At 49.3% G+C, this 15,391-nt stretch overlaps 1 protein-coding gene across 1 annotated transcript; it reads left to right on the top strand.

Moving 5' to 3' along the window:
* The first annotated feature begins 1,659 nt into the window (after positions 1–1,659).
* On the top strand, positions 1,660–14,185 carry LOC111158127 (myosin light chain 4). Its single transcript, XM_022519995.1, has 7 exons — positions 1,660–1,860; positions 4,783–4,810; positions 10,872–11,021; positions 12,356–12,529; positions 13,014–13,091; positions 13,599–13,643; positions 14,133–14,185. The coding sequence occupies exons 1-6, from the start codon at positions 1,744–1,746 to the stop codon at positions 13,625–13,627; spliced, it is 576 nt and encodes a 191-aa protein (XP_022375703.1). The 5' UTR covers positions 1,660–1,743; the 3' UTR covers positions 13,628–13,643; positions 14,133–14,185.
* The last annotated feature ends 1,206 nt before the right edge of the window (positions 14,186–15,391 follow it).

Below are 15,391 nucleotides of genomic sequence, written 5' to 3'. Positions count from 1 at the left end.
CTCTAAATGGCTGAATGTCTCCAGGCCACTGAAAAGTCTCTCTGGGCATTAGATTCCTCACCTACAAAAGCAGGTAGAATGAGACCAACTCGAAGGGCCCTTTTAGCTCAGAAAGGTCTGGGAAATGGAGCCTGGGGAAGGAGCAGATGTGGGCCCCAGGCACCTGGAACTGGACTTAGGCGCTAGTAGGGGTCAGGTGTCCATAGCGCAGCCATCTTGTTTCACAGGAAGGAAACTGGGCCCAGAGAGGCAGAGTGACTTTTCGGCTTCTCTCAGCTTAGACTTTTTTCCTCTGAACTGGAGAGTCTTAAAGTTCAGCTCCAAGCAATTCTGTGCAGTGGATAAGCTTTTTTGTTGTTGTTTTCTGAACATTTTATAGGCTTTCAACGGTTTTTACAAAAACAGTATATGCTTGTTTTAAAAATTTCCATTAATAGAGGAAGTGAAAAAAAGTGCAAAATTACGAATTGCCATCATTGCCCCTTCCTTACCGCCCCCAGGTCCCAGGGGTGTTTCTTTCTAGCCCTTTAGTATGTATTCATCCTGACCTTTCGGATGAACACACAAACACACCATGTACGCACTACCTGCCCCCCACCCCCGTCAATGGGATTCTGATCTCAACGATTTAAGCAAAAACTTTAAAATCAGACACACCTGGGTTTTGATCCAGCTGATAGCTAATTAGCTGAGTGACCTTATTACCTGACCACTTTTAGTTTCAATCTCTTCAAGTGTAAAATGGGAGTAATAATGATATCTACTTCACAGGATTGTGGTGAAGGTGTAATGAGACTTTATATTCTAGCACTTCACAGTGCCTGGTACACAGTGGGCCCTACACGTACACACACACGAACTTATATACATGCACGCCCACGCCCACACACAGAGTCCAGGGGCACAGAGTGAGTTAGAGGTATAGCGACAACAAGACCCAAGTTTTCTGACCTCCAGTCACGCCGACTCTTAGCCACCCTCCCTGGCTCTCACCCCGGCCCCCCAGGCACAGGTTCAGCGCCCAGTACTTGTTGAATGAATGATTGAGATTGCTGGTGGCAGGGGGTCAGCCCAGGGATCTGAGGTCGGTGGCGCTCCTGGGATGCCGGCTCTGGAGGATCCTCGGAGGGCTTCACCCTGTGGATTGGGAGGGTGTGGGGATGGTGTGGGTTGGCCAGACCAGCTGTTGCTTTGGGGCTCCAGGCCCGAGAGCTGAGCCTCAGGGCAGAGCTGAGGCCCCAGAGTAGCTCTCAGCTTAGAGGAGCCTGGCTTAAAAGGAATGTGCAGTGGGTTGCCTCTGCTCAGGAGGGGCTAAAAAAAGCCTTACCCTCCCCTGGGCTTTGTGTGAGGGTTATCAACTGCTCAAGTCAGCTCATCTCTCTGGCTGGACTCTGGCATTTTTGAGAGGGTCTGTTTTCCTGGCCCCTCTGGGTTTCCAGCCATTGGCAGGAAGGGGTCAGCAGGTCCCAGAGGTGGAGGCCAGGAGGAGTGTGAGGTGTGGAGGGAGGGGAGGCTCGTCGTCCCAAACCTGGTGACAATACACAGTTGTCAGCTGTACCCTGCTGGTGTTTCTTCCTTTTATAGTCAGACCAGTTGCTGTTGCTCTCACCCAGCCCCTCTGTGGGGGCTGCTGCCCAGGATAAAAGGGGAGGGAGGCAGCCCAGTCTCCTGTCTCATCTCTCAGGCGCCACATCTCGATTCCTTCCTAGCTCCCATCTCCACCGAAGATCCCAACGAGACAACATGCCTCCCAAGAAGCCTGAGCCCAAGAAGGAAGCGGCCAAGGCCGCCCCAGCCCCTGCCCCTGCCCCAGCTCCTGAGCCCCCCAAGGAACCTGCCTTTGACCCCAAGAGTGTAAAGGTGAGTGAAGCTTAGACACTGGGATGGAGGTGGGGATCACGTTCAGGATTCTGACTGTCCTGGACCGTAGAGCTCTATTTCCTGGAGGCTGGACTGGGCTGACGGCTGTGGGGGTCCATGCCCCCCATCATGGTGCCCGAGGTGGTGGAGCTGGCGTTAGGGCTGGTGAGGGTTTTTTGGGGTTGTAGGCCTTTCCCTTCAGGAACAGGTTTCTGCTCTGAGGAAGCCCTGCTCTGTCACCCCAGATTGACCCAGCAGAGTCGGGGATGGCAGGGAGGTACAACCAACCAATTACTCAGCCTTAAATTTTAAGGCGCTGTGGGAGCCATCATAGTGAAGAGAAAATGACTGACCCTTTCCTCAGAGGTAGTACGCTATCTTTCTGGAGAAAAGACACATAATGATAGTCACCAGTGCAACTTGGAGTAAGTGACGTAAAGCAGTGAGGGAGCCGGAGGTCTGGGCAAGGCTTTGTTCGAGAAGACCCTTGCAGTGGGTAGGTCTTGGGGGCAGAGAGGCTCTAGATAAGGCGAGAGGAGACTGCTTCCTTCTCTCCCCTACCAAAGTGGTCCTCCTCCTTCTGTGGCCTCAGCCAGGCCTCCTGCCTGGGGTATGCAGTGGACAGGCCCATCCCAGGCTGAGACCCTGCCTCTAACCTGGTGAGGGAATGGGGTCTGGATCTCTCTGCTGGCCCTGCTCCCCTCACCCTGGAAGGTTCCTCTCCCTGAGGCTGGTCTAGGAGCCCTGCCTGCCTGCTGACTCAGTCACTTCAGGCCTCCCAGCTATCTGGCCCAGCTGCTGAAGGAATGGAACTGGGAGGGGCTGGGAAGGAGGGGTCAGAAGCCTCTGGAGAGTGAGGCAGTTCTAAGCCTTGGCACCAGAATGTAAGAGGTCAAGTGCTACTGGTATGAAGAGCTATTAATAACAGGTTGGGAGTGGTGGGCCCCTGGGGATAGCCACGAGGGCAGGGCTGGGGGTGGTGAGGGATCAGATCAAAGTAAGACTCAGGACCCGGTTCCGTGACAAGAAGTTAGGGAAACTGAACCTCTGGGCTCCAATTTTTGGGTGACCCTCCCTAGCCCTCTCAGGATTCCTCCCTCCACCCACAGACCCAGGAGACCTTGCCTGTGTGCCGAGGACCCTGGGGTTGATCTATAGTAATCCCAACAAAAGTCAGGGTCAAGCATCACTGGCTTGGCCAAGAGATGGAGGCAGTTGCGTGTCCCTGGGCTTGATTATGGTACACGTGGAGGCAATCATGTAAGACCTTGAAAGTACCTGGGTCACTCATTACTCCCACTATGGGTGGAGCCTCACAAGAAAAACTGACTCTTCCCTGCCTCCATCAGGTTGCCCTTATTCTGATTTGTTCTGATAATGCATTCCTCCTGTGAGGCAGCCTGGCCCAGGCGACAGCTGCCTAGTGGTCTCAGATCAGAGCTTTCTCTTTGACCCATCACTTCCCTCCATCTACCCACCTCCGCCACCGTCTCTCCCGTGGTTGCAGTCTTCTTTCCCACATCTGGATCTCCCAATCCTGAGGGTTGTTGAAATTGCTTAAAAAAAAAAAAAAAAAAAAGGTATCCTTTATGATTGGAAGGATATGATTTCCTATTATTGTGCTTCTCTGGTTCCTTTGCTTTGAAAACTCTGCTCAAAAAGACAGAACAAAAAAAGTAAACTTAAGCTCAATATGGGTGGTTACGACCATGGATTCTGATTTTATGTTTTTATATTCATTTCTCTTACACATTTACGCCTGGGACTTACCGGGTTACAAGGCAAGGCAACCGCACCGTTCCCTCAGCGAGTTTGTGCAAAGCATCCTTTACTCTATTTCAGGGGTATCTTTACGGCTAAGCCTGGTCCTGGTCACAGCTAGTTTCCTTCTCAACCCTATGTAACCCCTCCACTCTCCTAGCTCCTTCTAGATCATTCCAGCCACCCTGGAGGTCCTCATTAAGGGGGTGGGGGGAGATTGCCTGAGGGGGCAGAGCACAAGCTGCAGAGTTAGGACTAGAAATGCCCGTCCGTGAAAAAGAGGCGCCAGGGCTGGTTACCAATCCCCCAAAAGGGGATCGGGGGGCGGGGGGGTGGCGGCAGATTAAGGACAATGAAATAATACACAAAATCCCAAATTACAATGATGACTCATGCTTGTTCATTGTCATTCATTTTCAGAACTTCCCACCTGCCTCTTCTGTACTCAGCAGTGAATTATTATGTCTTGTGGGGGCGAATCCAAAATTTATTCCTTCGCTCAACAAATATTTTTTGAGTATCTGCTCTATGCCAGGCATCTCTGTGAACAGTAACAAAAATCCTCACCCCGGGTGGTGGGAACCCTGGCTTTGGGGGGCCTGGGCACCCCTAGAGGCAGGACTGAGGAATAGTTAGGAAACTTCGAGGGTGCACCCAAGTGAGGCTTGCTGTCTGGATGCCCAAGAGGGACATGGCCCGAGGAAAAGGGTGGGGATGGGATGGGGGGAGGAAAGGGAGGCCGAGGGTGGGAAGTGGTGGGTGCCCAAAGGGAGAAGAAGTCTGACTGTGGGCAGATGGTGGAGTTGGGCTGAATGTGAGGGCAGTTTCTGGCCAGTTAGCATGAGCAATTTACATCTGACCGCAAGCGATCACCAGGGGGAGTCAGCGTAGGTTCTAGAGTTCTCTGGAGTATTTCTCTCTCTTTCCCTCTCGTTCAGAGCCATCATTCATGCGTGGTAGGGAGCTCTGATGGCTGCATTATTTGATAGCCGATTGTAGTTCATTCGTCAGGAGATTGGGGTTCTGCCCTTTGTCCCCCCCCCCCCCCCCCTGGTGCCCTGCAGGAGGTCCCTCCCCCCCACCGTGGTAGAAGCTACTTCTGCTTCCCTCTGGAAGCCTTTGGCTGTCTCAGGCCTCATTCCTGTGTTTCCTTCCCCACAGATAGACTTCACGGCCGACCAGATCGAAGGTGAGTACTAACAGCTGCACCTCCCCCAGGACACCCTCTGTCACCCTCCCCTGGAGGAGGAGGACGGGTTCATAGTCATCCCCGTTCTCATCATCGCTCACCCATATTTGCTCATTTTCACCCAGGATATGTGATGACTTAAGCCCTTTATGTGGATTAACTCACTTAATTCTCACCACACCCCCAGGAGGTAGGAACAATTGTTGCACCCATTTTACTGTGAAAAACCGAGGCACAGACAAGTTTGGTAGCTTGCCCCGTCTCACACAGCCAGCTGGTGGTAGAGCCAGGACTCAAACTCAGGCAAGCTGATTGCAGACCTGGTTCTCAACCGTTCTGCCAGACTGCCTGGCACCTAATAGATGCACAGCAAACAGGTCTTTATTCCCCTCCACCAGCAAAACCCACTATTCAAGATAATTAGAACCTTCATTTCTGTTCCTGTGATAGGAAAGCCCTCCTCAGGTCACAGGCATCCTCTCCCGTCATCCTGTAGCCTGCTGAGGGTATCACCTGCTCATGGCGACAGGGCTAATGGTGACTTGGGGGTGTCTAGTCCACCTGTAATCCCCATCACCAACCCTTCTCCATCTTTGAGGAAGACAATTTGTTTTCGCAATGTTCTATGAAGTGCTGTTACCAGCAGCTTCAAGACAAGCCTCCAGATCTCCTACCCTCCCACCTGATTGTTGCCCCTTTTCCAGCAGGAGTCTGGTGTTTTGAGAATAGAACGTTTCATCATGTTCTGTGTGCTTTATAGCTGGGCTCATTGCCATTGCAACTTACCCCTCTCTTTTCCCCACCACATGCCTCTAGGACATAAAATCATAGGAGTTAGAAGGGACCTTGGAAGGTCATCTCCTCCAACCCCTTGATTTTAAGCACATACTGTATTTTAGTTTATTTACTTCTTTTTTAAAAAGTGTGCAATTTTATTATTTATTTATTAATAATAATTGCTTTCCTTTAGCCTTATGTTTAAAAAAAAAAAAGATTTTATTTATTCATTTGACAGAGAAAGTGAGAGAGGGCGGGGAGTACAACAGAGGGAGAGGGAGAAGTAGGTTCGGCAATCCCAGGACCCTGGGATCATGAGCTGAGCCGAAGACTGAGCCATGAACCACCCAAGCACTCTTACTTTTTATTTTTTTAATTAATTTATTTGAAAGAGAAAGAGAGAGAGCATGAGAGAGAGAGCACAAGTGGGGAGGAGCAGAGGGAGAGGGAGAAACAGACTCCCTGCTGAGCACAGAGCTGGATCTGGGGCTTAATTGGGGCTCCATCCCTGGGATCATGATATGGGCTGAAGGCAAATGCTTAACCTACTGAGCCACCCAGACACCCAGCACTTACTATATTTTTAAAAGTATGGGATGCCTGGGTGGCTCAGTCGTTAAGCATCTGCCTTCGGCTCAGGTCCTGATCCCAGGATCCTGGGATCAAGCCCCACGTTGGGCTCCCTGCTCAGTGGGAAGCCTGCTTCTCCCTCTCCTACTCCCCCTGCTTGTGTTTCCTCTCTCACTCTGTCTCTCTCTGTCAAATAAATAAATAAAATCTTAAAAAAAAAAAAAAGTAAGCCAATGCCAGTGTATGGTAAAACAAAAGCAAAAACTCATATACTATTTGAAAGTAAATAAAAAATAAAAATATTTTCCTCTTGCTTTCCTGTCATGTTGATCCCTCTTCCGAAGATAACCACTGTTAATACGCCTATGTGTCCCTCAGGAAAAATATATAGTGGTATACAAGTATGTATGTAGAAAATTTACACAAATTGAGTCATGTGATAGAGACTTTCCTGTATCTTTTATTTAATACATATTTGGAATTATTGATATTTAGTATATATTATTTAACAAGATACCTTGGTATTATTTATTTATTTATTTATTTATTTATTTATTTATTTTAAAGATTTTCTTTGAGAAAAAGAGAGAGAGAGAGAGCACGAGTGGGTTGAGGGGCTGAGGGAGAAGAAGAACCACTGAGCAGGGAGCCCGATGTGGGATTCTATCCTGGGACTCCGGGATCATGACCTGAGCCAAAGGCAGATGCTTAATTGACTGAGCCACCCACGCACCCCAGTATTCCTTGGTGTTTTTTTATAGTTAACAAACAGTTCTACTTCATTTTTTCAAAGAATTACATAGCTTCTCGCGGGCAGATGTGCCTTTTGATTGAATCAGGCTGATAATGATAGACCTTCATTCAGATTGTTTCCAATTGGGAGCTATCAGCATGCTTTCCCCGGGGAACTTTCTAGAAGTGGGTCAAAGGATACTTACACTTTAAATTGTAATAGTTATTGTGAAATTGCCTTCCCAAAAAGTGATACTAATTTATTCACAAATAGGGCATGAGAACTAGCAGATGCATTTTGAAACTAGTGAATTTAATCTGGCTTTTGCAATACCCTGTGGACATTCACTTTCAGTCAATAGTTTGGTGTGCTGTAAAATACTCAAAGTTGATTGAAATGCATTTTAGTTAAATATACACTTGTTTGTAGATACAAGCATGGTGGTACTCGTGAGGGCTAGAGAGTCAACTAATGATAAAAAATTTTTCATTTCCCAAATGGGAATCGTGGTCAAAGCCAACTGGGACAGCTGGTTGCCTCCTTTCTCCATGAAGATTTTCAGGGCTCTGGTCTAACTCATTTCAGTCTGTCATTCCTCTGATCTTGAAGATGTCCTTTTTTTTGGATCGGAATAGTTTCTATTTGTATTTTACTCCTGCTGTCTCTTCATTTGCTCTTTGATGAAGCTGAAGATGTTTTTCTCATTTTGTGCTAGAAAGAATGTTATTTGGAATCAGAAGATTTTATTATTGGCCCTAATTCTGCCACTATTGGCCATGAGACTTCGGAAAGTCACTTTTTTGAACCTTAATTTTCTTATCTGCAAAGTAAGAATATTTGGTTTGTTTCAATTCAGAAATTCTGTGACTCTATTCAGCATCCTTTAGATATCCTCTGTTTATTTGTAGTTATCAAATCCAGTCTTAGCTTTATGGCCCCATTTTATTTCAATGCTTTCTTTTTTTTTCCTTATAGAAACTAGTTTTTAACTCTTGACTGACTTACTGGTTCCTCTCCAGATTTCCATATTCTCTCTCTCTCTCTTTTAAAGATTTATTTATTCATTTGAGAAAGAGGGAACATCCGAGGGGAGGAGGGGGGAGAGAGGGAAAGGGAGGAGAGAAGCAGACTCCCCGCTGAGCACGGAGCTAGGAGGCAGGGCTTGATCTCATGACAGTGAGATCATGACCTGCATGGAAATCAGGAGCTGGATGCTCAAACAGCTGAGCCACCCAGGTGTCCAGATTTCCATATTCTTAATAGCAGGGATTATCACCTTTGGTCATTGCTCTAGCAAGGACCAGACTACTACAGACTGTTGAGAAGAGGTTTCTTCTGAGCCCATGAATATCGCCTCTCATATACCCCAAGATCACACTGGCTTTGTCTTCAATCTAGTAGCAGCCCTAAGCTTGAGTGTTTGGGGTTTATGTGTATACCAGGTTTGGCAGAGGGCTGGAGCATTAGCGGGTACAGCAGGTCCTTCCCTCCTCCTCCTTCCTCCTCACTATTTTCTTGGTGTTCTGAATAGTTGACCAGAAGTCACATGTGCATTGGTCTATAAATGATGATAATTATACCTATAGCATAAGTTTTTTTTTTTTTAAGATTTTATTTATTTATTTGTCAGAGAGAGAGAGAGGGAGAGAGAGCAAGCACAGGCAGACAGAATGGCAGGCAGAGGCAGAGGGAGAAGCAGGCTCCCTGATGAGCAAGGAGCCCGATGTGGGACTCGATCCCAGGACGCTGGGACCATGACCTGAGCCGAAGGCAGCTGCCCAACCAACTGAGCCACCCAGGCGTCCCTAGCATAAGGTTTTTGAAAGATTAGACAATGTTTCAGGGGAGGGATGCGGTGACTGGGTGGTGGACATTGGGGAGGGTATGTACTATGGTGAGTGCTGTGAATTGTGTAAGACTGATGAATCACAGACCTGAACCCCTGAAACAGATAATACATTATATGTTAATTAAAAAACACAAAATAAAATAAAAAGAAAAAAGATTTAGATGTTATCAGCTCAGAGCTTGGTCTGTTGTAAGTGATCAAATCATAGGTCACAGTTCTTTTGCTTTCCTTCTCATGTTCCACCTTTCTGTTAAGATCGTTATATTCTTCTATGAGGAGGCTCCTTCTCCTATCAAATCTGACCTCATTCTTCCGCATGAACTAGGAGATCAAAAAGTCTGAGTTCAGGGGTACCGGGGTGGCTCAGTTGGTTAAGCGTCTGCCTTAGGCTCGTCATGATCCCAGGGTCTTGGGATTGAGCTCCGTAATGGGCTCCCTGCTCAGTGGGGAACCTGCTTCTCCCTCTCCCTCTGCCCCTCCCTGCCACTCATGCTCTCTTTGTTTAATAAGTAAAATCTTTTTTTAAGAAAAGTTCTGAGTTCAGTTTCAACTAACATATTTATTGAGCAATGAATTTGTGCCAGAAGCCATGCTAATTTCTTTAAAAGTTAAGAAAAAAATTAGATTCTTCTAACAAAACTGTGAGGAAGGGATTATTTCCTTTTGACAAAGGAGGAAATGAAGGTCAGTGACGTTTAAGTAACCTGGCCAGAATCACATAGTTAAGTGGTAAAATTGAGATTAAATGCAATAAGATAAGACTAGCAGCATTGTTTGAACATTTACTATACACAGGACATTTTGTTAAGATTTTTAAATATACATTATTATATCTAATTTGAATGTAATACAAAAATCCTATGAGGTAGGTGCCATTTATAGAGGAGAAGAGGTTTATGGAGGTTAAATATTTACTTGCCCAACGTCTCAGAGCTAGTAAGCAATGGAAATGGAATTTGAACTTAATTATTCAGTAATTGAAAGACATGTGGTTTTGTATCTTTTAAATTCTTACAAAGGCTAATAAAGGCTTGCAAATAAACATCTTGGGGAATGGCTTTGATATATGGAGTGATTTGTAAATAATCCGTAGGCAACCTCTAAGGGCTAAGTGTTTCTAGAGTCCTTGGTGAGGATTAAAAGCAGCTTTTTTCCTAAGTGGTTCATACAGTCTTCGGTTTATATTGTTAATCCGTTTAGTCAAACCATTTCTCTGCCAGTTTCAGTCCAAATTATCCCCAGTAATGGACTGGTTGAATCCACATTCATGAGGAATTAAGGTTCTTTCCAAAGGGCCCAGGAGTGCCTTAATTTGACCTTGCTCCTTGGAGACCTGCCCTGGTAACTTCGGGGCGTTTAGCCCCTAGAGCTCCGAGCCGGCTCCAGAACTAGGGAAACAATAATAACCACCCTTTGTTGATTCCCTTACCATGTGCTAGACAGCCACTTGCACATTTCATAATCCCCCCCCCCCCCCCGGCAACCCACTCTGGTGGACATGATGTCCGTACTTAGAGCTAAAACAAAGGAGGGCCCGCCGAGGTGAGCAGCGTGCCCAAGGCTGCATCCAGGTCAGTGGCAGAGCTGGGGTGGTCAGACTGGCCTGGAACAGGCAGCACTGTTCGCTGACTCTTGAACAGGTCTTAACATTTTGGAAAGGGCCTCTGTGCACAACCACCTCCTTTGACCCGGTTAAGGGGAAAGGGAGGGGAGGGTGAAGCTTTACTCTCTATGTTTGCACTTTGCTGAGAAGCTGGGAATCCGGACTTCTGAGCCGGTGCTGTTTTTACTTCCCTGCCATTTTGACAGCCGGACCCCTCCCCTGCAGCAGGGCCGGGAGAGTGGGCTGGAGGAGCCCCGCTGGGGGGATTCAGGTGACGTGACAGAACTGATAGAAGGGATCCCAGGCCCAGTGCTGGAACAGATCGTGGAGGCTCCCGGATGCCCCTTTGGTTGTCAGAAGATGGCGTGGGGTGGCTTCCAGGGAGGGGCTGGAATGACGGCCAAGGGCAAACACTGAAATGTTTTATCAGCCGCAGTGACCGGCTCTCAGCCTGGGTGGAGGCCGATGGCCCTTGGCCACCGTCCTCTCTCTGCCCCGGGGAGGCTGCAGTCGGGTCTTCTCTCTGCAGAGTTCAAAGAGGCTTTCTCGTTGTTTGACCGGACGCCGACTGGAGAGATGAAGATCACCTACGGGCAGTGCGGGGACGTGCTGCGGGCCCTGGGCCAGAACCCCACCAACGCCGAGGTGCTGCGTGTCCTGGGCAAACCCAAGCCTGAAGGTCAGCGTGGGCCTGGGCCTCCACCTCCTGGTGTCTGCCCCGAGGCCCCTGGGGCTCCTTCTCTTCTCCCATGTTAGCCCTTCAAGACCAGACTTCCTCCCCAGGTGACCCTTCTCCCCTTGCTAGAGTTATGGAAGTCTCCCACAGTGGATTCTTGAAGAATGTGGCCAGGGCTTGCTCTTGTTTTCCCTGTGAGGTTGGAGCTCCTGGAGAGCAGGAAGAACCTGCTTCAGGGTGTTCCTCTGACACCCCAGGGTACAGGGAGGTGAGCTGGGGGTCTCACCACTCACCACCTGCCCGCACCCCCACGCCCAGTATGCTAGTTGCAGTGTTAATGCACTGAAATGTCCTGTGGCCACTATGAATTGTATCACGAAGACTTTGTTTCCTATGATGGTGAGAGCACTGAAGATCGCAGATGATTCGTTTAAGTCAAAGCAGACTCAAGATGAGCTCCGTAAAGATGCCTCTTTTGCTCATTTGCCTTCACTAGGTTTTGGTGAATGAGTTTCAAAAGGAGTGCAGGGGAATGTGTCCCATTTGTGAATGTCATCTGTTATGCATAGTAGTAGAGTTAACAGCTGCTCTGACACACATGTCCTTCCAAAAGGTGTCATACCCGGTGGGGACAGGCAGACCTGGGCGGGAGCCCCCCAGGCTTCTCTACAGGCTTCCTGGGCCCCATATAGCTCCCTTCCCCTTTCCTTGGTTCTGGGCCCTCCCCTCCTCCTCCTGCTGGTGAAAACTCCAGTGTGGGGGAAGGATGTGTGGAGGAAAGGGCCAGAGGACCAGCAGGGCTTGTCAGAAGTCAAAGGTGTCTGGGCGCTTCCATATTTGAAGGTCCCTGTGCTATTATAGAAGACAGAATTGCCAACATCTGTGGTATTTAAAAATGAAGCTTTTAACATGCTATCGTGTGGGAGAGGTGGGCTGGCTCATCACGAAAGAATTGCAAATTTGTAAAAATGATTGATTCAGCCTTACTCCATTTAATGTGGTCTAGGGATGAGACCCAAAGGAGAAATGATGCAAAATTCCTTCTTTACAATCCTATCAGTTTACCTCTGGGACGTGTCCATCCCGTGTCAAAAGTCTAAACTGTGAATGTGAGGCCTGGTTCTGTGAGCCTTTGGGCCCCTCAAATCCTGCCGTGGCCGCCCCGGCTCCCCGCACCTGGCTGGCCACCTGGGGCTTAGAGGTCTGGGTGGAGTCACCGTGGCTTTCCCCTTCTGCCCTGGTCCTGGCCTGGCAGAGCCGGGGCAAGGACCCCTGAGGACCTGCTGCTCCCCTTGAGCACCTAGTCACATCACATCCTCTCTCCTTCCCGCCTGAAGAGATGAATGCCAAGATGCTGGACTTCGAGACGTTCCTGCCCATTCTGCAGCACATCTCCCGCAACAAGGAGCAGGGTACCTATGAGGACTTTGTGGAGGGGCTGCGTGTTTTCGACAAGGAGAGCAACGGCACGGTCATGGGTGCTGAGCTCCGCCATGTCCTCGCCACCCTGGGTATGCAGGCTCGTGGTGCCTGAGGGGGTGGAAGGGGGGGGTGGGAAGTGCCCAGGTGGCGTAGGTAGGGGGTAGGTGGGGGTCCCTGCTTCCTGAGGATCACGTCCTGATTCAGGCCCTGTCTCCCCAGGCTCTTCAGGAACTATCTTCCCCCAACTGGGTCTGCTCAGCTGGGCGGGAGGAAAGGAGACCCAGTTGGCAGGGCAGGGCTGAGGCCTGAGATGTGGGACCCAGGGCTCCCATCCTTATCATTGCCTCAATCATGGGGTCCCTGGTCCCCCACCCCCCTCAGTGCTGGCTGTAGGGCAGAGGAAGAGGCCTTGGAGAGTAGGAAAGATCTAAGACACTTGGCTCTCCCTGCAAAGCTTGGATGTCCAGTTCCCAGATCCGGGGAGACTTGGGACTTGAGACTTGAGGGGGTGCTTGGGTTTGGCCTGTCCCTCCTTTGCCGTGTGTAATTCAGAGCCTCCTGCCCCCATCCCAGGAGAGAAGATGACCGAGGCTGAGGTGGAGCAGCTGTTGGCAGGGCAAGAGGATGCCAATGGCTGCATCAATTACGAAGGTATCCCATCATGCCTCACTTCCATGGACCTCTGGAGAGGGCGGGCAGAGTTTGGGCTGGACAGGTCTGCAGAACAGGACAGATCCAGGAATTAGAGGCTAGATGGGTGTTGGCGAGCTCCCGATGGATGTTCTTTTCCATCCTTGGACTGAACAGCAATGTGTGATGCAAAGAGCTTGGCTTCTGGAGATAGCTCTGTGATAGACTGGCTCTGTGATCTGGATCAAGTCACTTATCTGAGCGTCCGTTTTCTCATCTGAGCAATGGGGTGATGCTGGCTCCTTTCTCAAGGTTGGGGGGTAGCAGAGAAAATGTAGCTCCTTTCATCTCTGTCCGGTGTCAGCTGAGAAGACACAGAGCAGAGGTTCGGTCTCTTCTTCCTGCTTCTCCCCCATCAACCCCAAAGGAGAGAAAGAATCACAGTCAGTAGAAAGGGTGGTGGGAAGTTTAGAAGTCAGGGGCTGAGAGGGGCCACGTGTGGTAACTGATTTCTGTCTCCCTTCCCAGCCTTTGTCAAACACATCATGTCTGGATAAAGCAGACCCCTCGCGGGTGAGTGCAGCCTCCCCCACCCCTAGTCCCTTTTGGGGCCTGCCAGGGGCTCCCAAATACCACCACATGCCCTCGAGCTTTTCTGTCCTATTCTGACCCCGTAGGGGGAAACCAGAAGGGGCATCATGGGCGAGCAGCCTGGCCTGCCCACCATTCTCTGCTCTCTCTGCACTCCTGCCTCCTGCCCTCAGTCCCTTCCAGCCTGGCCTTGCTCTCTCCCTGCTCCCTGTTTTGACCCTCATCAGTGGCACCTGACAGCCTTTCTATTAGGGTCTCTCAAGGTGAGACCATTCCCTCTGGCCTGGAGCCTCCTGTACTGGCTCCTGCATGTGCAAAAGCTAGGTCCTGGGGGGAAGAGCGCCCTGGCCTATGCCCTTGACTCTTTTCCTATTCACTCCCTCCCCTAGACTTCCTTTGGGCTGAGGGCCATCTAACTGGGGTATGGGGTTTGTAATAAGGGGCTGGGGTCCATCTAGCACTTTCTTTCAGGTGCCTGTCCTGGGCCTTAGCCTTTCTGGAGCGAGTTAAGCCAGAGGCCCAGAGAGACTGAGCTGGAGCTGGGGTCCTGGACTTACCACGACATGACAGGACTCCCCGGGCCTCGAACCCTCCCTGTAAATAAACGGTTCTGGCAAGCCTGGGCCAGATTCTCTGATTCCAGCCAGTCTTTGAATTATTTTTGAAAATGAATTAATTGAGATTGTGTGTGTGTGTGTGTTTGTGTGTGTGATGTGAAGGTCCACGCATGTTCCTCAGGGAAATGAGTGGTATCTGGGAGCTGGGAGACAAGGGCTGAAGCCCAGGGATCTGGAAATATTAAGGTTAGACCCATGAGTGGGGAGCTCCACAGGGTGGGGGGCTGCAGTTCGTGGAGCTGTAATCCCGAGTTTTGTTTCCTTCCAAGGCTCACTCCCTACCTTGTCTCACCTCCAGGTAGTGAACAGGAAGGCGGTAAAGGAGCACTGGGGCTGCCAGGGTCCCCTCAAATGGTTCTTCTTCTTTTTTTGTAAGAAATTGTGGCAAAATACATATAATATAAAATTTCCACCTTAACCATTTTTAGGGTACAGGACTATAGTGTTAGGTACATTCACATTGTTGGGCAACCCATCTCCAGAACCTTTTCGTCTTACAAAACTGAAACCCCATATCCTTTACATACTAACTCGCCAGCCCCCAGCAACCACTGTTCTACTTTCTGTCTTTGTGAATTTGACTCCTGTAGATATCTCATGTAAGTGGAATCATACGGTATTTGATTTTTTGGGTCTGGCTTTTTTCACTTAGTATAATGTCCTCATGTTTCATCCACGTTGTAGCCTGGATCAGGATCTCCTCGTTTTTTAACGATGAATAGTATTCCACTGTATGTAGGTATCACATTTTGTTTTTGATCCTTGTTTCTTGATGTGGGCCCATTTAGGCACCTCTTTCCCTGAGGACAGATTCCCTGGTGCCTGATTCAGCCCTGCTTGTCCTGGACATCTCACTGACTCGCTGCTCAAACCCCAGGTCCATACCCAGGACTCCAACTCAGGGCTCTAGAAAGTGTCAGGGTCAGAGGGAGCACAGACCTCAGACTGGGAGGGCAGGGGAGCCAGGAAAGGCAAGTGGGAAAATGGGAGGGATAAGAAGACCAGGATTGGGAAGAAGAAAATAGAAATGTGATGCAGGTTTTTTATTTTAAGACTTTATTTATTTGAGAGAAAGTGAGCATGAATGGGGGGGCGGGGCAGAGGGAAAAGCAG

The sequence above is a fragment of the Enhydra lutris genome, unplaced genomic scaffold, assembly GCF_002288905.1.
Source record: "Enhydra lutris kenyoni isolate GAN:26980312 unplaced genomic scaffold, ASM228890v2 scaffoldscaffold57, whole genome shotgun sequence".
In the NCBI taxonomy this organism is placed as follows: Eukaryota; Metazoa; Chordata; class Mammalia; order Carnivora; family Mustelidae; genus Enhydra; species Enhydra lutris.
This window is presented reverse-complemented; position numbering and strand designations above follow the sequence as displayed.